This window comes from Panthera uncia, chromosome F2, assembly GCF_023721935.1.
Source record: "Panthera uncia isolate 11264 chromosome F2, Puncia_PCG_1.0, whole genome shotgun sequence".
Lineage (NCBI taxonomy): Eukaryota > Metazoa > Chordata > Mammalia > Carnivora > Felidae > Panthera > Panthera uncia.
In genome coordinates, this window is record NC_064812.1 from 32,148,193 (window position 1) to 32,174,879 (window position 26,687).

Here is a 26,687-nt window from a genome sequence, read left to right on the forward strand (position 1 = left end):
TTAATTTCCTTTGAGATAGCTAACTAAAATGGTACATTTAAAGCCAATGGTAAGATAAAAAGTAACTTGCCCGTTTCTTATACACATTTTCTCCTTACTTCATCTCACTGATAGTTATTTTTCTTATCTGTATCTCTAGTCAAAATGCAAAACTATGAAGGAATATTTCTCAACTAAACTACTGTTTGGCCTAAATGTCCTTCATAGGCCATTTATTTTGCTTCCTTAGACTTCAGATCAGACCATTCTGGACCGACCAGGTGAGAATATTTAACAGCAAAACACACAACTTAATCTAGAAACCTACACACAAAACACATCAAGATAGCAGAAATTATATTTAAGACACATAAGATTTCATTTGCATTACAAAAACTAGTTTGGTGCTGCAGACTTCAAATGATTATTTACTCATTTATTGACAAATTTTACATCTTTTTTTGTGGTGGGAGGGCAGTAGACATATGCATTACTCATCAGGTCATATTCATTATGAGACCTAACTTCCTCATTAGAAATACTTGGCAAATATTAGCTTTCCTAAGAACCCGTGAGTTTTCTATTTCTTGAAAGTCCATACAAAGTAAAGGGGGCCGAACTGGAAAGCAGTCATTCTTGAAAATCGTTACTGAGAACGGAGACCAGATAGTGATGATAAATACCAGATTTCTGAAGGAAAAACTGGCTTAAAGTAATTTATTCTCATTGAATTTCAATGGGCAGTAGATAGAACTACATAAATAGATAGATAGAAAGATCTTATCTGTTATACTTAAATGTATGTATTTCGGATCCACTCCCTTGGTTGGGATATTCTTCCTTGCGACACCACGATATGATATCTTGGTTGACCCCACTGTTGTCTGACAGTCTTCACAGACCTCAGACAGACTAATGAGAATATATCTTCTCTGAAGTTCTATTGTATGTCATGGCACAGAAGGTGACCTTTTAAGTTTAAAAATAGCCTTCAAAAATGGGGTTGACTTATACACCAAGAGCAAAATGAAAAGCTTCCAATTTCAGGTTTCAGGGTGAAGACGTGAGGTCTGACTGACTTTCCGCCAGTGAAGAACTGAGAACGACAGACAGTTACCGTCTGACAGGAGAAGGTGAAGTGGATCCAGAAAGAACTGCCGAGTAATAGTGAGCCAAGGTCTTGGCATGACTGGTGCACAAAGATGTCAAACAAAACCCTAGGGTTTGACAGCATCTTTTGCATGGATGTCAATTTTAATGTTTTCTAAATTCTTTTCCACATCTTAAGGCAGACTGATAGAGCATGATGTATGCTCTGTGTATGTGGGACATTCCAAAGAAATCCTCTTGTAACAGATTCCCTAGTATTTCAAAAAGCTTGCTGAGGCATGGGATACTTTTCTAAATAGGAGGAGAATAGCATTTTAGGTACTGGATTTTCAAATAATTTCCATACAAATAATTTCTGAAGCCAAACAAGTCACACTAGAGTTTACTCTGTTGAATAATGCATTATAAAAGCCATTAAGTGATAATTCAAAATTTGGTGAGTGTACCCTGTGTACAGTCTGTGGAGTTACAGAGGTGAGAAATGGAGTCACTGCATTTGAGGTGTTCACACCCAACCTGGGACAAAGAAGGGGGGGGGGGGAGCCCCCCCCCCCCCCCCCCCCCCGCCAGGGGACGGGGCAGGGAAGGCTGTCCAGAGGTACTGATGCTACATGCCAAACCTTGGATGGTACCTGTTAGCAACGATAAAGATAGCTAGAAAGTTATTAGGCAAAGGGAACATGATATACGAAGACAGATATTTGAGGAATTTTAAATAAATAAGTAGAGTTGAAGTATAAAGGTATCTGTGGAGAATGAGTAAGAAGTGAAGCTCTAAGGAGTAGGGTGGTTAAAACATATAGGTAGCGAATCTATGGGAAACATAAATGAGGAGAAAGAAGACTAGGGAATGATAACAGTTAGTGGATGGATAGTGATGGAGACACCTGTTGCTGGATGTAGAAAGTGAGAGATCAAACCCAGTAGAATAAAAAATTGGCAACAAGAAACCACAGGAGACCTGTGAGAGAGTCACTTCGATAAAGCCAGAGGGCAGAAACTGGAAAGAAGAGAAAATGCTGGGATTGAGGAAGTCAAAGAAGTGAGTGCAGAAAACTTTGCAGAAACTGCCTAGGAAAGGAAGCAGAGAGGAATTCCTGTTAAGTATGATGAATTGACTGCATGCATTTATTTCTATTCCCTCTCATAAACATGACAGTAAAGAGGAAAACAAAAGAAGATAGGACAAAGAGAGTGCACATTAGGCAACAGAAGTCAACAAAATCTTGGAAGCTAGGAAACTAATGGAGTGACGGGTGACAAAGCAAAGCACGGAAAGCTGGAATCCAAGTATCTGAAGAACTGTTGGCCAACAAGAAGCAAGAAGATTTATTCCATAGAATCCTGGAAAAAATTAGGAATGAAAGGCACCTGGTGCCTTGAAGGGTAAGCTGAGCGAGCAGTGGACCTAAACTTTGTAAGACTGGCATCCTGAGTAAGAAGCTGTTAGCTTCACATGCTCAGCTGTTCCCCGTAGAGTTAAGGGGCAGTCCCTTTGCACTCTGATACGAGATGGAGGCTGAGTCTTTGGAGAAAGAACTGGAACTGAGGCTTCAGATCCAGAGAGACAGTCTCAGCAAAGGGTGATGCTAAAATGTCACCTGAATTAGATTAAAGGAATATCTATAGTCTCAACAGTGAGATAGGACTTTTCCAACATACCACCTGGTCCCTTTCACCCACTAAGGCCTCAGATTGCTGGCTGCAAGGTTCATAAATCTCAGAGACTAGACTGGCATTCTCTGAAGAAGCTACCCACGCTAGCAAAAAATTACATGCACTGTTATTTGGGGACATCATTATCATGGCTGAGTTGCCCTCCTGCGACGCTTTAAAACTCACCGATTGACATCCTATGACCCTGTGCAAAACCCATCAGTTGACCCTCTGCAAGACCTACCACGTGTCAACTCATGCTGTTCTTATATTTAGCCTTATTGTCCCATTCTTCAAAGATAAAGCAGATACTCGTGGGTCTCTAGCCGTTTAAGGAAAGCTTCAATACCAAACACAGGAACCGAAACAGTAAAGGAAATTAAGAAACCATGCACAGGGCATACAACTTCATCAATATCCTTCAGTTTCTTTCTTCGGAGGTAAAGGAAAGAATATCCCCAAGATGTTGGGGAAAAAACACCCTGTCAACTGTCAGAGAATAAGACAAACTTCCTGTAAATTAGAAATACAATAGTTAAACTTCCATAGTGAAGTTAAAGAATAAAATTTGAGGACACCTCAGAAAGTTGGACAAAGTCAAGGATATAATTGTGGAAACATTATTAGGTGCATATCATATTGCTTTCCATATTAAAGAATGAGCTGCAACTTCTTCATTTATCCATTCATTCATTCACAAATATTTAATGAGCACCTACTAAGCGCCATGCCTTAGAAACCAGAATTCCTATCCTTGAAGAACTCTCATTCCAGGGGTGAGATAGTGCTATTAAACATTTAAACAAATACTAAAATGTCAAATATGAACACAGATGAGAGAGGATGTTCTAAACTGTATATGCTCCCTCAATCTTTACGTTGAAGCCCTAACCCTGAGTATGAAGCCCCAATATTTGGACATGACGCCTTTGGGAGATAATTCGGTCATGATGGGCTCAGTGCCCCTCTAAGAAGAGAATGAAGGAGCTCCTTCTCTCTCTCCCTCCTCTGTGTGAGGATACAGAAAGATGGTCACCATCTGCAAACCAGGAAGAGGGCTCTCATCAGTCTCCAAATCTGCCTGCTCTTTGATCTTGGACTTCCCACACTCCGGAATGGTGGGAAATATGTATCTATTGTTTACAATATCCTGCCTTTGCTCTTTTGTTGTAACAGCCTGAGCTGACTTATACAGAGGAGAAACAGGAATGAAAGACCTAGAGCAGCAGACTCATTAGGCAGCCTCTGTGAAGGCAACCTCTAGAGTGCTCTGAATGCCATAAGAGAGGGAGCAACGTGGGGGCAGAGCACAGTACAAAGGGCTGGAAACAGGCAATTTTTGGACTAGGAAGCAAAAGCAAGGGGTCTGTAACCACTCGAACGGAGTGGTTGGGGAGTGTAGTAAATGTAATCATGGAGATATTCAGGGGCAGACCACGAAGGGCCTGGTAAGCCAAAATAATGACTTTTGTAAGGTTTAGTTCAGGGATTGGCAAGCTTTTTTATAAAGAACCAAATAGTATATATTTTAAGCTTTGCAGGCTACATGGTCTCTGCAAATGTTCAACTCCATTCTTACAGTGTAAAAGCAGCCACAGACCAACAATATAAACAAACAGGCTTAGCTGTGTTCCATTTAAACTTTATTTACAAAAATAGGCAGTGGGCCAGATTTGGTCCCATGGGCCAAATCAATCCTTGTAATCAGTCTAATGGTGATGGGAAGCCTCTGGAGGGTTATATGCACCTCCACTTTTCCACTTTCTCTGTGAAATGAGAAGTGAGGTCACCATCTAACAAGGGGCATTATATATTTGGGGAGACAGAAGTCTGACATAGTCACCTTGCACACTGGTCAGGAAAATAAATCTATCGCTAGGTTATATACACTGAGGGTTCACATTTACCTCGTAGTCAAATGTGATACAAACTGGTCAGCATTGGGTTATTTGCTGCGATTTCATTGTTGTCATTAGTGATGGTAGTCTGTTGGTTTCATTCTGACCATATGTTTACGTGGCTCTCACTGTGGATCACAAATATCAGGGGGAAGTGGAGAGTTGGACTGACCAGAATAGGGGTGTTGTCAGCCCAGTACAGTAAAAGTCAGAAAGAGAGAGAGAGAGAGAGAGAGGTGAGGAGGTACGAGATTGGTGACTGGAATCACGAACCCACAGAAGTCAAGTCAGGTAATCTGGAGGTAACGGCAGGAGTTGCTGGTGGACAGGAAAATGATGGTGATGGGGCAAAGGGATAGAGGTTCATCTGGAGTTGAAAAATTAAAGAAGTCAGGGAATGAGTAGATCAAGGTGGATGATTTACTACTGTCTTCAAGAGGGGTGTAGCTACCAATACTATTTCCTTGACAGAAAAAGTCTCAGTTTCCTTCATGGATGGACCTAAGCTGAACCCTTGGACACACAAATCTTAGTAAAATCCCAATGTGATTGTGTGTGCCTCGAAACTTGCAGTTGCTCTCCACTGCTTCCATTGCAAGGTCTTCAGACTGAGCATTTAATGGAACCTACAACATGGCCCTTGGATGCTTGTGGAGGCTTCCTCACTGGTTTTATTTGCAAATTCTCTGCTCTACCTAAGGCGTGTGCCAATACGCTCATGAAAACACCGTATGCACTGTAGTCCATAAATTTTCAGGCACACAATTTCAACCTCCTCAAATGCCTCTCCCCATTTCTTTGACCTTGCAGGACTGAACTCAGTATTATGTAACCTTCATCAATTAAGGTTTTTCAAGAAGTACCATAAGCTGGGGTGGGGGTGTTTCATATCCTTTTGTATCACTCATGACACCTGGGTCATATCATGCATAAACCATTGGCTCAATTACTTTTATTTTATTTAGAAAATTGTCTTGTGAAATACAGAGTGCCAGGATATTCACAGAGGTGATAAAGAAAAATAATTAACTCACTAAGGAATAACTTAAATTCTATGGATGAGAGACATTTTGTGGGCAAGGCAAAGGTTTCTTTGTTCTTTTAGTTTGGCTTGCATAAAAAGAAGAGTGAGAATGTACTTAAGACAAAGGGTGATTTTCATTTGCAAATATTTTTCCTAAATTATATGAGAAAAAAATCAATGTAAAGAAAATTATAAAAGAGGGATACAAAAATATCCTCCCCAAATCTTACCATAACCTCTACAGAAATACTCTTCTAATTTCTAGGTCTTTCTTTCAAGTATGTGTCCCTGCACATACGCTTTTTTTTAACTTTATTTATTTATTTTGAAAGAGAAAGAGAGGGTAAGACAGAGAAAGAATCCCAAGCAGGCTCAGCACTGTCAGCGCAGAGGCTGACTCAGGGCTCGAACTCACAAACCGTGAGACCATGACCTGAGCTGAAACCAAGAGTCGGATGCTTAACCGACTGACTGAGCCACCCAGGCGCCCCCACATACACTTTTTAAATATACCCACAATCATTCTGGGGACAAAACTTCCTATTCTGCTTTTTCATTTGAAAGTATAACATCATAATTTCTTCTACGTAATACACGGTCTTAAAAAAGTAGTCACGGTATCTCACTCTGAAAAGAATCCATCCTAAAGAGTTGTCCCTCATTTTAGCTGTCAAAGATACTTCGGGGGGTAGCTTTCAAGATCAGCATCTCTTTGAATATGACAAGCTAACATCCCTGAATGACAGTGAGTCACCTCTCAAAAGACCCCACTCTTCATTTCTCATTTTTATACTTACAAAACTGATATATTCTTAGTTCTTATCATTTGCCAACATCCCACCTGGGTATTTACCCCTAAGAGACAAGACTTTTCATTCATGTATGGGTCCAGAGTGGTTTAGAATAATTTTTCTCCAATATGTGATCGCCCACCTGATCCACTAAGGTAATTAATAGTATAATCATGCAGGATTATTTACCAACATTTCATTAAGGAAATTCATAGAGATGTGGCTATGAAAACAAATGTATTTTCTCACATCACATAACAAACATTGGTGATAACGAAGGACATAAAGGAGTCAGTATGATCGGAACCAGACTGAAATAACCCAAGTAAATCACTAACGTAATTGTAAAAACAGTAGACACGTAGGAAGAAAAGGAAATGACAGAAGGCCTGATAGTTGCTGAAATGGCTGTTCTGCAATTTGCAACAGACGGCTCTATTGTAAATAACACAGTACCTACTGGGGTCACTCATCTTGACCTTAAGAACCCCTCAGAAATGACGATTTGAATCCAAATGGTGGTTTTCTAAAGCAGCCATTTTTACAACCACGGATTCCTAGAACAGGCATAATAAATTACTCCTCTAAACCTCTCTCTTTCTCATAGAACATAACCAGAAAAAGCCTCAGATGTTCCTGAAACATGTTGGGTTTTCGGCATCGCGTTATCCTGTGGTGCTCTGCAATCAATTACTGTTATACCACCATCATTAATAATTTTCTTAATGAAAATGATTCTGTTGATCTCCGTTGTATTTTAATTATCAGAGTTAAGCATAATTACACTGCCGCTCTGAGCTGGCATGTGGACTCCTTTAGGGCGCAATTTTGTTTTAACACACTGATAATGTAATTTTACATTGTGTCAGTTTGTTTGGTTATTATCCAGTTGTACAATTCCACTGTATTCCTGATAACAGATAATAACCTTAGTACCTCCTATATCCTGAAGTCATTTAAAAAGCAATATTGGAATTCCGCGACTAGCTAACTTAATCGCCTTATGATTTTATAATTCCCACTGCTAAATATTTGGTTCAGGCACCCACCCTCTTTTAAGAATATCATAAAACTAGACAACAGTTATACATTTTCTATGAATTACAGAATGGTTAAATAAACACTTAAAATATGAGCACAATTTTTTTCTTTTTTAAAATAGCTTCCTATTTATATAATATTAGCTCTTTAGGTGAAGTTAAACATGAACTTGTAGTCTACTTTGAAAATTGGCTGCCCTGTTAGACACGGCTGTTGTTCCAAAACTCTACCAACATGCAATGGATTCTGTATTTTAAGGTGGAAACTTGTCCACACCTTGCAAGAGTCCTCACATTAAAAGATCTTTGTTTTGAAAAGTTGATCAATTTAGTCAGGGTGTAGAACACTGCTCATCCAAGTTAGGTCCTATTAGCATTTCTGTCATTATTTCAACAGTGCCTATAGGATCTTGAACATAGCGGACAATCAATGAAAGCTGAGATGAACTCATTGCGTGGTTACACTTGTGCAAACAAGCAAAATCAGAACTCTGAGGATGGTCACAGAAGGATTTTGAGATACGTCTTCCATGTGGCTTTAAATTGCTGTGGTCTTAAAAGTAACAGATATATTAGCATAAAGCACTGCTGTCACTGCTATTTTAGTTCTTGAAGCCAACCACAGAACGAGGGGGAAAAAGCAGATTTCCTGATAAACACATATGCAAATTTGTGGAGAAGAACAATAACTTGCAATCTTGGCCCAGGGAAGGGCATTATCAGAACACTGTTAATTGTCCAATTGGGAATTGAAGTCCACGTGCTCAAGATTGAATCCCAACGTCACCATGTATGAGCCAAAGATCCTCGAATTATTAATTTATCGAAACCTCAGTTTAATCATCTGTAAAGTGGGGATAATACTGCTTCTGTCATGAGTCTGTCGAAATAGCAAATAAGAAACTGTAGGTATAGTACTTCAAGCAATGTCTGCATAGAATAAGTGTTTAAAAAAGGTGACTGCTATATTAGTATTAATAATATTACCATTATCGTCTTTATACTAGACATTTTATGTAAGACTTCTTTAAAAATAAAAATAGCATGTGTCCAAGGGAAAACTCTAAGAGCATCTTCAGGCAAAGGCTTCAGGCCTTTAATTCTGTAATACAGTTGTCTGGGGATACTGTGGGTTCAACAGTAACCGAGTAAGACTTCTGGAATACGTGGCTACAAATCTGCTACCAGATGAGGATGTTTTCCTGCACATTTGCTTGATACCAACATAAAGACCTGGTTTCATTTCCTCTGGGTTTGTACTGACATGTTCACAAAAGCAAATGGGATTGAGTAGAAGATAATTAGCAATACAGTATTTATAATAATATACACAGTTAAGGGTTCTCCCTCTCAAAAATTCTGCAACATGGCCATTGCTATCCCACTCTTACAACTGAGGAAATCAAGATTTATAGAGGGTACGTGATTTGCCCAAATTTACATACCAGCAATAGTTATTTTACCCTGATACGGTGTTTTCATATGGAAAGAAATCTTCTGTGGTTAAGGTGGGAGTGGGAGTTAACTGATACTTTTTTCACTCTTTTGATTGGCAACATTGATTCTCTTAATCTTGACACCTAGAGAATGTGGCTACACTGAAATAACAACTCCATGAAAAACTAAATTGTTCCTTATTGGAAATGAACTGAATGAAGAAACCCACATGCTAATGGCTTAATTCTGAGTATTCAAAAACAACCTATTTACTTTTACAATGTGAGAAAGGTCACCATACTGTGCAAACACTATGAAGTAAAGAACACCATGGTTTATGGAGAAGAAACGTCAATCTCCAAGGCTCAACAGGCACCAGTGGATTTTAGGAATTAGTGGGCAGACCTTGCTAATCCTACCCCCCAGCATCCTCCCTTTAACTTCAGCATGGTGCTTTTTAGTATTTTTCCATTGGAGATAAGTAAATTAGAATTATCTGGAGTCTGTTGAGAATAATGGCCAAAAACAGATGACCCAACAGGTCTGGTCCATCAATATCTGGTTGAGCTAATTACTTTCTGGAATGACAGGGGGTAGTTGAGGCAGGAAAAAAGTACATCAGATTACAATATTAATGCCAAAATACTATACTTTTTTACTTTGATGAAACAAGATGATGGCAGCCTGTCACAAAGCACTAAGTGATATAATATAATTTTATAATAATTATTTGATGGACACCCTGGAAATGAAAACTACAGTTACATTTAATTTTGCTATTAGCTCACATTTAATAATACTTTAAGAACTAAGTATGCCTCTCAGATGGTAATAGTTACACATTAAGTGGCCTATCCAACACACCATAAGAAAATGATACCAAAAATTTCACAGTCCAGCCAATTTTAAAAAATGCTAAACATATGCATTTTTACATTCTATTTGTAAATAGGTACTGATATCTTCTCAGATGGCCAAGTCCTTATAATAATGATTTTGGCATAGAATCCATGAGTAATTTAGGTTCTTAGCTAGAAAACAAAACACGGAAATGTAATTTTCGCCTCAGGAATTCATTTGTCGTCTTTGGCGAGAGCTTCTTAGACATTAGGAATAACGTGTTGCATCTAAGCCCATCAAGCAACACCTCTTTTGTATCTGGCACCAGCACTTTGGTTTCATTTGGGGAACTATTTCTTTTCCATCTTCGTGGCTCACGTGGGGTTAATTCTACTCTAAGGATGATTGTAGTCTGCCAGGGAGAGTGTTTAATTGGATCAAAGATTGGTATGTGATGTGCCCTAATCAAAACCCAGGAAAGCTGTGTTTCATTGGAAGTGCTGTGCTGGTAGAATTAGTTTGGAGCTTCCCACTACCTGAGGAGAGCATTTCTGAAAATGAAACCCATGCAAGAAAGAAGAGGCAGAGGATAGAGACAACCTGGGGACCAAGTTTGAGCAACTGGATTAAGCTGTTCCTGAAGTCCAGAACATCCTTAGACTCTGTTTTATGAGTAGATGAATCTCCTTACCCCAACACACGCACGCGCGCACGTGCGCGCGCACACACACACACACACACTCTCTGTAATTCTTTTTTTTTTTTTTTTTTTTTTGCATAAGCCAATTTCATTTGGATTTCTATCACTTGAAAACAGTCCCAGCTTATAAGTAACATACGTATTATGAAAATGCCTCACACATTACGGATATCCAAGTCAATACTTACTAAATCTAAATTGCTAAAACCTTCCAGCTACAAAACTCTTTTGCTTTGAGGAGTCTTATCATACCTGCTGCCTATGAAGACAGCAAGCTCACAGCCCACAAGGTCCTGATAGAAGTGCTTTCTTGGGTCATATTTTCCATGACTCAAATGATCCCTGGTACAATCCCAGCATATTAAGGTACTCACAGAACTTTGAGACATATTCTGGGTGAGTTATTCCCTCCCTCCAAAGGCAATCTGAATACTAGGAATTAGTATCAGGCCTTCGAAGTCCATCTAGGGTATCAGAACAGAATTTACAGAAGGGTTTTTGAGTGTGTTATCCAGAACACTAACTGCAATGGGTGTCCACTGGAAAGGAAAAGAAAAAAAAAAATCTATCTACCTATCTCATATGGCCAAATGAGTTAAATTGGTGTTTTGTTTTGTTTTGGTTCACTACAGAACTTCTCAGAGCATTCATACCAGCAGGCGTTGTGAGTTTTCAAGAGGGGCCACAATAGGCAATATTAGGTCATAGGGCTTGTTCTTTAATGCACTTGGGGTTCTGAGTAATGCAATTGGGGAGTGTCATACTCTAACATAGATCTTTGCACTATTCAGGCATAAATACCTGACTGACTTGGAAGAATTTACTCATCATATAAAATGGCAAGGGGAAGTCAGAGTTACACAGTAGGAGTATAGGGTTTGGAACCATCAAGACCTGTTTTCAAATTTGGCTCCATTGTTAGGTCTCCATGACCAAGAACAGCCATACTATCTTTCTCAATGGGAATGCCAAACTGTGCAGGGGCATCTGGGTGGCTCAGTCGGTTGAGCATCCGACTTCAGCTCAGGTCCTGATCTCGTGGTCTATGAGTTTGAGCCCCGCGTCGGGCTCTGTGCTGACAGCTCGGAGCCCGGAGCCTGCTTCGGATTCTGTGTCTCCTTCTCTCTCTGCCCCTCCCCCACCCATGCTCTGCCTGTCTCTCTCCGTCAAAAATAAATAAACGTTTAACAATAATCAAAAAAAGAATGCCAAACTATGTAAAATAATTTTTAAAAAGCTACTTATCTTATTAAGCTGTTTGAAAGCCTAATGCCGGGAGAAATTATTCTAATGTCTGTAACTCAGACCCTACGTTACACAAAGGTACATTTGAACCCCACTCCAACCACTTACTAGCTATGAAATGGAGAATTAGGTGGGTTGAGTAATTTACTCAACCCACCTAATTCTCCATTTCACCTTTTGTAACACGGAGTAGTATAGTAATTACTTCATAGGAGGTAGTAAATGAAGATAAAATGAAATGATGCCTATGCAGTAAATATTGCACTACCCGCTCTTTGTACCACAATACCAATAGTTCTTAAGTTGAACAATATCAAATTACCTTTTGCAGGTTAAGAACCATTAAATAGCAGTGATTCTTATGGTTCATCATTCGAGTATATGAAATTCCTGTGACCGTTTCTGGCGACTACACATCCTTTGTTTATCTGGTCAACAAATCAATATTTATTGAGCACTTTTTTTTTTCTTTATAGCAGCATACCATACCAAGGATAGGAAGGTGACTAAGACAGCTCTTGCCCTCGGTAATTACAGAGTAGACTGGAAAGCAAGGCAATAATCCCTGTTTACTTTTTTCTTTTACTAAAAGTTAATGGCTAACTTCTTACTTTTTTTTTCCCCGAATTTTTAACTTTGTTACTCTTTTCTTGAACCCATATGATAATGATCATAAAACAAGGTGATGGAGGGGCGCCTGGGTGGCTTGGTCGGTTAAGCGTCCGACTTCGGCTCAGGTCATGATCTCGCGGTCCGTGAGTTCGAGCCCCGTGTCGGGCTCTGTGCTGACTGCTCAGAGCCTGGAGCCTGTTTCAGATTCTGTGTCTCCCTCTCTCTCTGACCCTCCCCCGTTCATGCTCTGTCTCTCTCTGTCTCAAAAATAAATATATGTTAAAAAAAATTAAAAAAAAATAAAAAAACAAGGTGATGGAGAAGAATGAGAGAAGCACACATGGCTGGTATGGAAGTACCATGGAGAGGATTCAGGGGTGCCGAGTAATGGTGGCTATTAGTAGCCATGTACGAGGCCAGCAACTAGTTGGGCTCAAGATCTGCTTCATGCGTTAATTAATGAGTAACCTTCCATAAATTGCTCCAAATTACTTACTGCCAACCATAATACAAACATAAACGTGTTCGAGTTAGAGTCCTCCGCTGAACACAGAACTGCAATTTTGTCATATTTCTTATATAGCAAAATAACAACCATTGCTCCCCGAAGAATGGCTGATTTAAAAATGCAGTGGATCTGGATTATGACAAGAGAACAGCTACTCCCTTGGTTCCTCCATATTATACCACCATCGCGGAGATAAGACATTATACAACCATTTATTCCTAGTGATTAAGCCTGCATTCCAAGGTCTCTTTTGTATTTCTGCACTCTGAACGTGGGCACTGGTAAGCTGGTTCACTATACCATTTCCTTCCACTTTGATAGATCATGTTGACATATCCTGGGAAAATCTCACTTCCCTTCTAGTTAAAAGCTCCCACCAGCATACCACAGGTATTTCAGGTTAGAAAATGAATAGGTTTGGGACCAGCAATTATAGAAGGAAAAGGAATATAATCAGATCCTGGTGTGCGGATTGTTTTTTAAGCTCACAAATTCCCTCTTTCCGGTGTTTCAACTTTCAAAGGCTTATGGTAGTTTAAAGGCAATCCTCTTATAAGTGTACAAATTGTAATGATTATAGGAACAAGTTGTAATTGTTTCTAGCAAGTTTTTAAGAGTCTTTGATGTTATGATTAGTGTTTTATATGTTAATATATTGATAGGGGTGCTTATTTGCTTGTTCCCTTGTACGCTTTTATGGTTTCTAGGTTCACTGTGCAAATAAATCTTTGATCTCAGTAGGTCTATTTGGTTAAAAAAGAAAGCTAAAAGAAATTAAACACGCGAAGCCCAAGGTTTTGCAATATTTACGAAGAAGCACGATTAGGGATTTCTCTGTAAGAGTACAGAGCTGGGGCCCACGACCTGAAGGTGGAGAAAAGTGTCCCAAATGACACCACACACGAACAGGGGACTGCGCTGGGGAATGCCATCCCGGAACTTGGGCTTCTTTGTAGCCAGGGTGTATCTATATGATGGCAGTCTGGGCTGATGCCACACTGAGCAAATCAAAGGCAAAGCACTGCAAGCCATCGGCTTCCTCTTTCCCATTTGCCTCCTGCCCTTCAGAAATCACCATGGGGAAGAATTCTCCGTCTTTGCAATGGTTTCATTTTCAGCTATCCCCATCATGAGTGATTTCAAGACAGTGTCTGGAATGCAATGCCTCCTGGAGCATGCACCTTGACACGAATTGCTAAGTTTCAAAGGAATTTGCTTTCTGTAGATAATGTCTAAGAGAGAGGGACCTGGGATTTCATCAAACTGGCTATCAATAAAGCTAACAGCAAGGAAGGCTCCAGTCACACCACTCAAATGCAGGGTTAGGTAAATGTGTGCAGTGCTAAGTAATTAATGGTATAACACTTTCTGTCATGTTTTGTACAGAAAAAGCCCAGTAGGCTTTGCTGACAACACGGGTTAGAGAGATTCAGGAGGGAAAAAGAAGAGAGGGGATCAAATGTCACTTTGCATTCTCATTCCCCGCTCACTGGGTGCTGTTGTGCAACGCTCAGGTTCCAAAACTCACAAAGAGAGAGGGAAATGATTCCTGCATTTACCTTTGCTGTACACAATGCAGTTGTTTTTGTTGTCTTCTACTCCTTGCCAAGTCACATCCAGTAGCCACTTGGGACCAGCAGTCAGCACCATTGGGACCTGAGCCTTTGTCTTCTGTAGAAAGAATGATAACAAACAGATGCCATTTGCTTTTGTTGATTAAAAACTTGAATAATAACTGTACTAATCATTTTATTTTTACAAACAACTAAATCTCCCAAACCATAATCCACGTCCTTATTCCCCTGTCTCATAATATCTTTTTAAGATGACAGAAGCTGTAAGGCTTTACTGCTTTCACTAATCTGAATGGTAGAATTATTATCAAGGATTTTTTTTTCCCTAAATGATACTGGATCAGATCTCCAAGATTAGACAGATCTCTTGCGGCTCTGAATTATAAAGAGAATGCAGATGACTTTCATTGCAAAGAGCAGAGTGTTTAGAAGTGAACTTTAGACACATTGTACTTTACTATCAACAGGATCTCACTATTTCCTGAAACAGACAGGAAAGAATTTAAGAATCAGGATCCATTTCAAAGCTCTACCCTGAGCAACATTTTTATTAGAGTCGGAATTTATTTCAAATGAATAATGAAATCTACCTAACCTCCTTTGCTAAGTGTGGATATGCAGTCTGACTGTAACTGAAATAATAATAATGCTAATGATTCACCATACATTGTCTCCAGAAAGAGTATAAAAGAGGAATCGTGAATAAATTCAGATGCAGAGCAACTAAAGCATGACATACCTCGCTCTGGGAAGCACAGAGGCAGGGAGACACTCGCCCTAGTTCGAACAAAATGTTTCCGGTTGTACATTTTCAACATAAGGCTCAAAAGGTTTATCAATTTAGGCTGTTTGGAACGCGAATTATTTGCCTTTAATTACATTAAACATGGCAGGAAATGAACTGAGGAGGAAACAAGTGAGCCTTAGCAAGACTGTTGTTTCCCGATGAGTCACAGTGAACTAGCAGTCAGACTTTTATCATCCACCAGACCATGTCTGTATATCAAATATCACAAAACCCAGAGTACAATGCAAGGGTCTCAAGGTAATGTTTGAACTGAATCTTCACCTAGATATGATCCTGCCACAGAGATCGTGGCTCATTCTGGGACTTTGCTGCAAATTTCCCAAATTGGCATTAATAAATATTCACTTGTGGAGTTCCGTGTAATCTGGTCATTTCAAATCCCTCAGGAATCTGGAAAACCCATTTCCCCCACTAAATAACAACAATGATTGCGCCTGAGACACAGATCTGTTGTTAGCTGCAAACCCATATCGACGAGTAGGCATAAGATGAATGTTAACCCATTCTTTAAAGTATCAATTATATTATAAGAGGTAAAACTACTGTAAAATATACTGTTTAATGAAAAAAAAAACCAACCATCATGGATAAATTTTTTTAAAAGTCTGAAAAAAATATTTCAAATTTAAGAGATGGTAAGCCAGATCAATTGTAAGAAATGCTAGCACACTGATTTTTCGTATTCGTTCTTTGATTCAATTTTAAATTGTTCGCTTTTCAACCACACATCGTAATTGTTCACTTTTCAACTATACATCTTAATATTTGGTAAGTACAACCATTAAAAACGTTTATCTGGTGCTCTACACATTCCGAGAAACTTCTCTAGTAACAAACTATAGAAATTATCCCTGAAAATATAGTCTGTTAGGAAAGAAGAATACAGGAAAGAAGAATATAGTCTAAGGGCCTGTAGAAAAGAAGCAATTTTATACTATTTATTTTTAACAATACAGGCAAAGATGTTAGCAAGTTATCTTTACGGTTATCAGTCTGAGTGACCATTTTTATTTACTTGCATTTGAAAACACAATTGAGGGCAAGTAAGCTTCTTCAATCTGAAATGATAATGACCCATATCCAATTAATATTAGGTCTTAATTATGCATATGTCAGCTCCCTTTACTACCAGAGAAACAGGTAAACCCACAGATCAGGCTCAGCAGGTCTCCAGGCAAAAAGCAGAACGAGTCACAAGAGAGAGTCCACCATTTCGGTAGACAGTTATTATGTAGGAGATTTCGCGATCTTATTTGTAACACTTGTTCTTTTCTGGTTTTAAATAACAGATTTCAACAACAGGCACCTCCCCCATTTCTACTGTATTCTTATTTTATGGGAAAGTCATACTTTTTATTTAATCTTTACACTCCACAGTTCTTAAAGCCACATGGATTTCTACACAGTAAATCAGCTTTCACAATTTTCCACAGATAATATGAAAACTAGATATTGATCATTTATTTATTTTTTTTTTTTAATTTTTTTTTTTCAACATTTTTTATTTATTTTTGGGACAGAGAGAGACAGAGCATGAACGGGGGAGGGGCAGAGAGAGAGGGAGACACAGAATCGGAAACAGGCTCCAGGCTCCGAGCCATCAGCCCAGAGCCTGACGCGGGGCTCGAACTCACGGACCGCGAGATCGTGACCTGGCTGAAGTCGGACGCTTAACCGACTGCGCCACCCAGGCGCCCCTAGATATTGATCATTTAAATTCTTTAGGGAATATTTTAGTGTAAAGTAAATCAGTTGATTTGCTGATACTATAATCTTCCATTCATCTTATGAATATACAAACCACCTCTATCCTGGTCCTGTGTTTTTTGGTGCTAGCAATATTAAGGCATCTTTCTTTTTGGTGAAAGATACAGATACCTAAGAAAAAAGTTGAATATAATGCAAACAGTCGCATGATAAGAGCAAAAAGTCATGTGTAAATTGTTTTGGGATTAATGCAGGGCAAGAAAGAAAGTTCTGTCTTGTGGATTCTGGGAAGATATCATAGCGGAGGTGACATTTAGACAGGCTCTTAAAGGATAAATGGGGAAAATTTGCAATTGGTGGTATGCCATGGACAAAGTCTGAGCAGTATATGAGTCGTGAGTACAGGCAATGGTGAGCGGTTCTGGGACACTTTGCTTTTGAGTTCTTACAAAGTCTTTACAGCCATTCTTGATTCGTAGAAAGTACTAGATAAGTATTAGCTATCATCATCGTCACCATCATCATCAATATTTTCATTACTGACAGGTGGGAGAGGAATAACAGCAATGTGTCTGGAAGGGCAGGTTAGAAGCTATTTTGAAAGATGTTTTTTTTTTTTATATCAGGCAAAACCTTTTATGCTTAAATTTCTAAGCAAAGGAAGCCAGTAACGATTGTTTAACCAGGAAGAATAAGGGTACTATTACTTACGCTACTTGTGTGGGTTTTCTGTTAGACACTTAACTTTATTTAGTCTTCATATCCATTCTCAGATAAAAAAGAAAAACCTGCAACTCAAAGATTAATGACTTCTGTTAGGTCAAAGGAAAACATCGTATCTATTTCTAGCTGTCTCCAGCTAGACTCCTGGGGTGACCAACCATTTGGGTTTTTCTGAGACTGAAGGGTTCCCCAGGATGCTGGATTTTCAGCCTTTAAATGAGAAATTCCTTGGCAAACTGGGATGATTTATCCCCCCCCCCCCCCCTACTACTGTTACAACAATATTAGTCATTTACATCTATTGAACACTAAATGTTGGATACTGTACTTCCGTTCAATTATCTTTTTTGATTTTTAAACTCAAGGGCTTAGGTATTAACTTTTTCCATTTAGTATATAAGCAAATGAAGATTCAAAGGAATTAATCTCATGGTGCAAATAAAACTAGTTAATAAATATCTTTCTTTAATAGTACATTAGGCATCATACCTTTTAAAACTTTGGAAACCTGGGCATAGATAGAATTGGACTTATTAAGAAACTGAATTGAACGAAAAACAATTTCTTTTATTCTAAATCAATAAAGCCAAAGCAAAAATGTAGCTAAAACTTGCTGAAAGCTCTACCAAAGCTGTGAAGTAAATAATAAGTAGATAAAAAATCTCAAGGGACCAGTTATTACAGTTTTGAGGAGGTAAGTCAATTTCTTTCTGAAGAAGTCAACTTTCGTAGAGATTGACTGACTTCAAAGAAGATTACCAAGTGTGAGAAGGAAGGAGTTAGCCAGGATTATATGAAATCTACACTCCGGCAAAATCCATGAATAGAAAATAACAATAATATCCACATTGATCATTAGGTTCACTTTCCCAGGTCTCTACCATAAGGACTCATACAAGTCTAGAATGTTAAGAACTGAAAGCAACTTCAAAGTTCAGTGAGTTTCATTCCCTAATTTCACAAATGAAGACCTCAAGACCAAGATGTTTATTAGTATCCTACAGAGCACACAGTCGGCACAATATGTTGGGAAAGAGTGTGGATATAAACGTAGTCCCATGCCCTAATTCTCTGGAACCTGTCAATATGTTACCTTACTTGGGCAAAGGGTTTTAAAGAAGTGATGAAGGTGTAGGACTGTGAAATGGTGGAAATATCCTAGATTATCTGGACAGGCCCAGTCTGAACACCTGAGTTCCTGAAGACAGGAGAGGCAACACAGTAGATCAAAGGAACTCGATATGAAAAGGATTCCACCTGCCTTTGCTGCCTTTGAGGATGGCATACTGAGTTTATAAACTAAGGAGCACAGTGGTGTCCAGAAACTGGGATGACTCTGTTTCAGGAAGCAGGAAACAGGGACCTCAGTTTTGCAACCTCAAGGAACTGAATTCTGCCACCAGCTTGAATAGTGGGAAAGGTATTCTCCACTAGAACCTCCAGAATGGAATGCATTCCACCTTGATTTCAGTCTAATGGGATCCATATTGGACCTCTCACCTACAGAACTGATAATAAATTTGTGTTGTTTTAAGCCACTAAATTTGTGGTAATTTGTTTCAGCAGCAATAGAAAACTAACACAAAAGGGATTCATATTTACTGACTTACAGTTTAAAAAAACACTTTAAGCTCCTTATCAAATATACTCAAAAGGTATAAAACAGCTTCTTAGAATAACATTAAACCTATGTTGTCATTCCACAATTATTAGATATACTAAATGTTCTTGTCTTAAAGTACAAGAAAATACATAGTGGTGACTGTAATAATTTCCACTTCTACAATTAAGTATTTAAAACATTTCATGATTTACTGTTGACCTTATAGTCGAGGCAGAACAGAAAGGACATTACTTTTCTTGGAGTCGGATGACCTAGGTTTGAATCCTACTATGTGCTATGGGCAGGCTCCACGACTGGGAAATCACTTAAACCTGAATGTCGTGAATTGCAGATTACACATGTGTAAAATGGGGACAATGGTTTCTATCTCAAAGACAGTTGTCTAAATCAACCAGCACAGTGTTTAGTACACTGTAGATGCATGTAACACTTCTGCTAAATAGCTACATGAAGAAATAAACTAAAAATGCACAAAAAGCATTTACTGAATCTTTGTTTTTCTCAGGTGCTGGTAATGCCTACAGTTATCAGCATAAAAATCAAGAGAAAAACTCTTTAAACACAGCGGTAGTCATTAGTGCTATTGATAAATTGTTTCCAACTCTCCACTTTCCAGATCTCTTTTAAAGTCAGGCATGGCCATGTGACTTCATGTGACCAATGAAATTGAACAAGAGATGACTCATGTCACTTCCACACAGAAGCTGTAAGAGCCAATGGACTCATCGTCATGCCTTGCTTTGCGGCAGTGATCGTGGGAGCACGCGAGGAGGAAGCCTTGGCAATCACAACGGCCATGTAGTGTGATAAGGAAAGGAACTTTTTTTTTTTTACGTAAAAAGCCATTGTGATATGAGAGTTGCTTGCAACCTCAGCAAAACCTAGCTTATCCTCACTTATGCAAAGCTTTTTTTCATTTTTTTCCCCCGTATTCAATAACCTATGGGTTTTTACAGGTTAAAGTTTGCGTTTTAAATCTAGGCAGTCTCTTTCAGTAATAAACCAATTCAAGGTGCATAACAGGAGCCCCGAGTTTCATTTAAACTGGCACGTTTTAAAAAGAAAAGGAAATTTGAGGCTCCACGTTGCAAGTTAGAAAAATGTGCACTTGTGGACACTGTTTGAACCCAGAGTTTCATGCTTCGACAGCCTACCACGAGACAAACTTGACAAGGACAAAATGGGTCAAAAGTGTCATTTCTTAGGAATAATTAGAATCATCTAATGTGGATAAAAGAGGTCAAACTAGCATCCACTTCTCACTAACCTTTGGAGTTACTGGACCGACAAAGGAGGTAGCCTTCAATAAATGTTTATACTCAAGCCAAAAGGTTAATGGAGATAAAAGTAGACAGCCCAAAGGTAAAGAACAGAGGATAATTCTAACCCAAGAAACTGGTGACATAATGCTGTCTTAGGGACTCCAAATTTTGCTGGAAATATTTGTTGAAGATTTCCAAAATGAGGCTTAGGAAGAGCTAGAAGTCTTAGGAAAATCTGACCTATGAGAAGAGCCTGACTTTACAGCCTTTTAAAAGAGCTACAAGTGTCACCTGATGGAAAAATTGGCCTCCATTGACTTTAGTTTGGGAAATATAACAAAATCTCATTAGGGAATCTCAAGCCAATGCCATGAGATGGAGTTCGATGTGGATAAAAATGCTCTCAGCGTGTTGATTCCTTAACTGGGCAATAGGTGAAAAGGGCTGAAGCTTAGTTGACAAAATTAATAGCTGTTTCTATTCTCTCCAGCTATAAAAACATATTTGAGAGTAGGCATAGAAAATTTTCCAAATCACTGTAGACATTAGATTTAGAACCAGAAAAAAAGCCAATCTCCCCCAACTGAATTATTGCCTACATCTAAATGAAAAAGAAAAATGGTACTGTATGTGATTTGACCTTGTACTTACTACACAGTAAAAGTTTCAGTTAATATATCCAAGCGGTTCTGCACACTGGAATTACATTTAAACACAATCTGACAGTCACGAAAACATTGTATCACTCTCCCTGTAACTGTATGATGTCTCTAGTGACAGTGAGCTTGAATTTAAAAATTCCCTTCACAAACAATCTATCCTATGGGAGCATAAAAACTTAAAATCTTGGAGTACCCAGAGTGGGGAGAAATGTCAAGTAATAACGCAAGGCCCTACACAATTATGTTTTCAGTAGTTCTGTGCGTGACATACAGTCTCAACATCACTGATTTGACTGAAACTATAAAACTTTTAGTATGGGGGTGCCTGGATGGCTCCATTGGTGGAGCATGTAACTCTTGATCACAGGATTGTGAGTTTGAGCCCCACGTTGGGTGGAGATTTACTTAAAAAATTAAAATATTTAAAAACTAGACTTTTAGAATGAAGACTTCCAGGGGCGCCTGGGTGGCTCAGTCGGTTGAGCATCCGACTTCGGCTCAGGTCACGATCTCGCGGTTTGTGAGTTGGAGCCCCGCGTTGGGCTCTGTGCTGACAGCTCGGAGCCTGGGGCCTGCTTCAGATTCTGTGTCCCCTGTCTCTCTGCCCCACCCCTGCTTGTGCTCTGTCTCTAGAGAGACATTGTTTCAAAATGAGAGACATTCTTTCAAAAATGAATAAACATAAAAAAAAAATTTTAGAATGAAGATTTGCACCTACCAAACCTGTGGCTTTTAGTAAAATCCTTTAAAAAGTTATACAGGGTTTGAGCTTGATCCTGCTGAGGCCAATACTTTTTTTTTTCTTAAAAAAACAGAGTATCACTTTAGACTACATAAACGGAATAACTCTATTCCATGTGGTCTTGTAGGGTCAACATTATCTGTGTGATGATATAAAAACAGGTTCTCAGCAATAACACCTAGATATTCTCCATGACTAACTAATGCCAGACATCATTCAGACATGACTAGGCTTTTCATGTGTTTCCATGCAAATCATGTGCTTCCGTTTAAAAAATAATAAAATGGCCACTGAACTACACTGGGATATCCCTTGAGTAAGAATTGCCACCTTCCTTTTGTTTATTGTGTCTAAAAATGAGAGAGAGAGAAAGAGAGACACAAACAGATTTAAGGAAGTAACCAGGGCCACCTGGCTGGTTCAGAAAAGCATGCAACTCTTGATCTTGGGGTCATAAGCTCGAGCCCCACATTGGATACAGAGATTAGTTAAGTGAATAAATACATAAATAAAAACTTGAAACAAATGAAGAAGTAACTTTAGGAGCTTTCAAACTCATACCAAGTATTTTACCTACAGTAATTGTTTAGGAAACAACAAAACTCAACTTAGTAAAAGATAATCAAATTTCCCTTGCTTGAAAAAGACTGATGTGCTAGACACATTTTCTTTTTTTTTTTTTAATGAGACTTCAGTTCTTTAATTTTTTTTTTTTATAAATTTTTTTTAACATTTATTTATTTTTGAGACAGAGAGAGAGACAGAGCATGAACGAGGGAGGGGCAGAGAGAGAGGGAGACACAGAATCGGAAGCAGGCTCCAGGCTCTGAGCCATCAGCCCAGAGCCCGATGCGGGGCTCGAACTCACGGACCGCAAGATCGTGACCTGAGCCGAAGTCGGAGGCTCAACCGACTGAGCCACCCAGGCGCCCCCGCTAGACACATTTTCAAACTCAAGTTCAAATAAATTAAGAATAGTCTTAAATTAGAAAATACATAAAAAGTCTAAACTGGAAAGGCATCCATGATGTGCCCTACCAAGGACCACTACACTATACCATTAGGCACAGAATAGATTTATGAATGGAAATATTAGGAAGGTGTCATTAGAATAGCATTTCTCTTGAGCACAGTTCCACAAAATATCCTTTAAGGACAGCATGAGAGTGAAATTCCAGAGAAGTCTGCTAACAAACGTCTTTAAGATCACTGTGGTATGTGGGATCTCGAACACGATAAGAGACTTTTCAAAAACAAAATGAGTGTGAAATAAAATGATAGAATTCTTGGCTACTATATCCATCCATACTCCTTATGTCAAAGACAGTTTTATCTCTAAGAACCAAAAATTTAAATAATCATTATCTCTGAGGTATATTTGCTTTTAGTTCTCAAAATTGTGGAAACCCATTATGACAACATGAGTCACTGCTTAAAGATAGAAATTTCAGTATGAGAAATAATGATCTTTTAAGAAAGTGAACACAGTTCCATATATCCAGGTCATTAAAATAATCTCTTTACTTCCAGAAAAAAAGATTATTTCATGATAGTTAGAAAAATAATTGAAAATTACTGTTTAAGAATACACACATGAAAGATACAGATTTTTCATTTTTCAAATGGGAAGAATCTCTAAATGAATAACAAACAACTAAATTATCCAGATATTTATTATACTTTCATTTTCAAAAAAAAGAATAGATTCATTTCTCTTTCCCTTTTGCCAATTCACTCCCACAGTCTCATCTGTTCTCCACATATATTTGGCTCCGAAGAGGAACTACTCCCTCCAAGCTGGCAACCATTAACTTCAACCTTTTATTTTATACAGTTCTGAAAGTCACAGAGTGTTTAAGGAGTGTTGTTTTGCTCCTGGCAGAATTTCTGGGCTTGCACCTAGTGCAATGTGCAAAAGAGTGTCAGCACCGAAGCCTTGGGAAGGAAAAAGTAAACTGCTCTTGAGTATCCCCCCTGACGTAAACCTGTGGAGGGGAGCAGGGACCGGAAAGCCGTGATCCCAGCTGTGTGACCTGGGATCAATCATTTAACCTCTCATATGTCGCATCTTTCTGCTTTGTAAGATGATCTCATATGTCCTTCCAGCTTGACAATAACATCGTAAGACTTTCTACTATAGAATTTTTGTCAAGTCTAAACTCAAATCTTGAGTGTGAAGATATTTATGAAAATTTAATACACTGGGCTTATACTGACTTAAGGAAACACTACTATTTTTTAATTGCTGATGCAGTAAATAAAGCCGCCTACTGTACTTTACCTTGGAATATTAATACCAAGGAAAACGGTGAGGTCAGTGGTGTGGTCAAAATAAAATGTTAGTATGAAGAATTATATGGAGGGTGCTGCAGATGCGCGCGCGCGCGCGCACACACACACACACACACACACACACACACACACACACATTCAACTATCGATGACCTATTTACACATAAAAAAATAGTGGTCGATTCTATTCAGCAGTCTCTTTTTGCGATTTACCCCAAAGGCATTCTGTGGAAGAAAGAAAAAGCTATATCCTGCACAAAGTCATCCTCAGATACTGAGATATGTCTGTCCCTCATGAATTAATCCACTGCACTATGTAATGAATCTTTCGGACACCTTTTAGACTGTCTCCTTATTACCATTTTAGCCAATCTTAATATCAGCTTTTCCCTTCCACAGAAAAAGGGCAATCCTGGTATTAACAATAGAGTAAATTTTAAAATCAAATGCAGACGGTTTTTTCCTTATATATACATGCTTTGTTTTCATGATTTGTACCTGTATTTTCCTCTATAGCCATAAAGTAGTAAGAACTCACCTATATCTTGAACTTAAAATATACCTGCGATTTGAAACTGATGTTAAGAGTCTAACATCAACTGGAAGAATAGGAATGAGAAAGGTGTCTCCAAAGAGAAAAAAGCCAAATGATGGCATTGTTAAACCATATAGTACATGCTGGGATGTATAGGTGCTGGGATGTATATAGCACCTTTGGGGAAAGCAGATTTTTATGAGACAAATTATTTAAAGTTGGGTGCAAAAGCTTAAGAGCTTGGCAGTATGGTTGGCAGAAGTGTGAAGGTGCTATAGAGGAATGGAACAAAGCTTATCTAATCTGTGAGACATTTTAATAACAAGAATATTGCAAACACTTAAATTAAGTATGTAAAGTAAGACTCTGACCATGAGAGTAGTTTTCAATATTTTTCTCCAAATCAACAGATGCAGAAGGACTATACTAATTCTGTACTTCCAGAGAATAAAAGCCAAGTGCCCAACTCAATGAGAGTAGCCTTCCCTTCCAGAAGTACACTGCTTTGTTTCCCATGGAGAAAAATAAGGAGAAGAAGATGCCAACCAATGAAACTGATTCACCTCTACAAGCTCCCAATCCAGGGGACCTTTGTGCAACATACCTGTGAATCTGGGACAACGAAAGGAACATGCTATGAAAGCAGAACCAAATGAGATAAGCCTTTATAAATACTGTCCCTGGACAAATTTCTCCAGCCATATTCTTTACAAAGGCGTAGACATATGAATAAAAGCATCAACATGTGTATTAGAAAGAATACTTAATGTTAACATGACAAACTAACACATCTGTAAAAAGTTAATGGTTGAGTGCAAATACCAGGGGTTAAATTCTGCATTTAGTTGTGAGTACACGATATTAAAGGTTGGACCAACATTGTCCAGATGTGGGTTTTGCCACATAAAAGATGTAATGTTACAAATAAAATTACTCTAATTAGTAGTGAACGATAACCATTATTTTTGTTTGTTTCAGGTTTTATTTAAATTCTAGTTAGTTAACATATAGTGTAATATTGGTTTCAGGAGTAGACTTCAGTGATGAATCACTGAACACACAACACCCAGTACTCAATACAACAAGTGCCCTCCTTAACACCCATCACCCATTTAGCCCATCCCTCATCTACCTCTCCTTCAGCAACCGTCAGTTTCTCCTCTACAGTTAGGAGTCTCTGATGGTTTGCCTCCCTCTCTCCCTTTTTTTTCTGCCTTCTCCTGTGTTCATCTGTTTTGTTTCTTAAATTCCACATGAGTGAAATCATATGGTATTTGTCTTTCTCTGACCGACTTATTTCACTTAGCATAATACACTCCAGTGTATCCACTTCGTTGCGAATGGCAAGAAGTCATTCTTTTTGATGGCTGAGTAATATTCCACACACATATACATATGTGTATACGTATACATATATATATACATATACATATACATATATGTATACGTATACATATATATACATATGTGAGTGTGATGTGTATCATAACCCACATCTTCTTTATCCTTTCATAAGTTGATGGACATTTGGGCTCTTTCCACAGTTTGGCTATTTTTGGATTTCTTTATGCCATTTCTATTTTAAAAGACTTATTTAGGTTATTCTGCTCTTAAAATAATCACTTTATACTTTACTAGAAATTGGGTATATTCATTATTCATTCGATAAATATTTATTAAATATCTACTATAGATAAAAACTCTTAGGAACAGAATGATGAAAGCTACACTTCCTCTAGATGCTCACAGTATATTGATAATAAAAATACCGAAGTGACATACAGATAGGTTATTTAAAGCAATATTTATAATCCATCTCATGATATTTCAAGTATATGACTAATACATTTGGAAATATCAATGTATATTTGATGGTCCATGACCAAATGACAGTGTAGTAATAGATGAGAAGTGTCTA

General features: G+C 38.4%; 1 protein-coding gene across 3 annotated transcripts in view; it reads right to left on the bottom strand.

Moving 5' to 3' along the window:
- ZFPM2 (zinc finger protein, FOG family member 2) overlaps window positions 1-26,687 on the bottom strand; it is a 473,354-nt gene that overhangs the window by 148,176 nt on the left and 298,491 nt on the right. For all 3 annotated transcript variants that reach the window (XM_049633013.1, XM_049633012.1, XM_049633011.1), the window contains one exon: window positions 14,400-14,511. In XM_049633013.1, coding sequence (XP_049488970.1) covers window positions 14,400-14,511 — 112 coding nt within the window. The remainder of the gene's footprint in view (window positions 1-14,399; window positions 14,512-26,687) is intronic.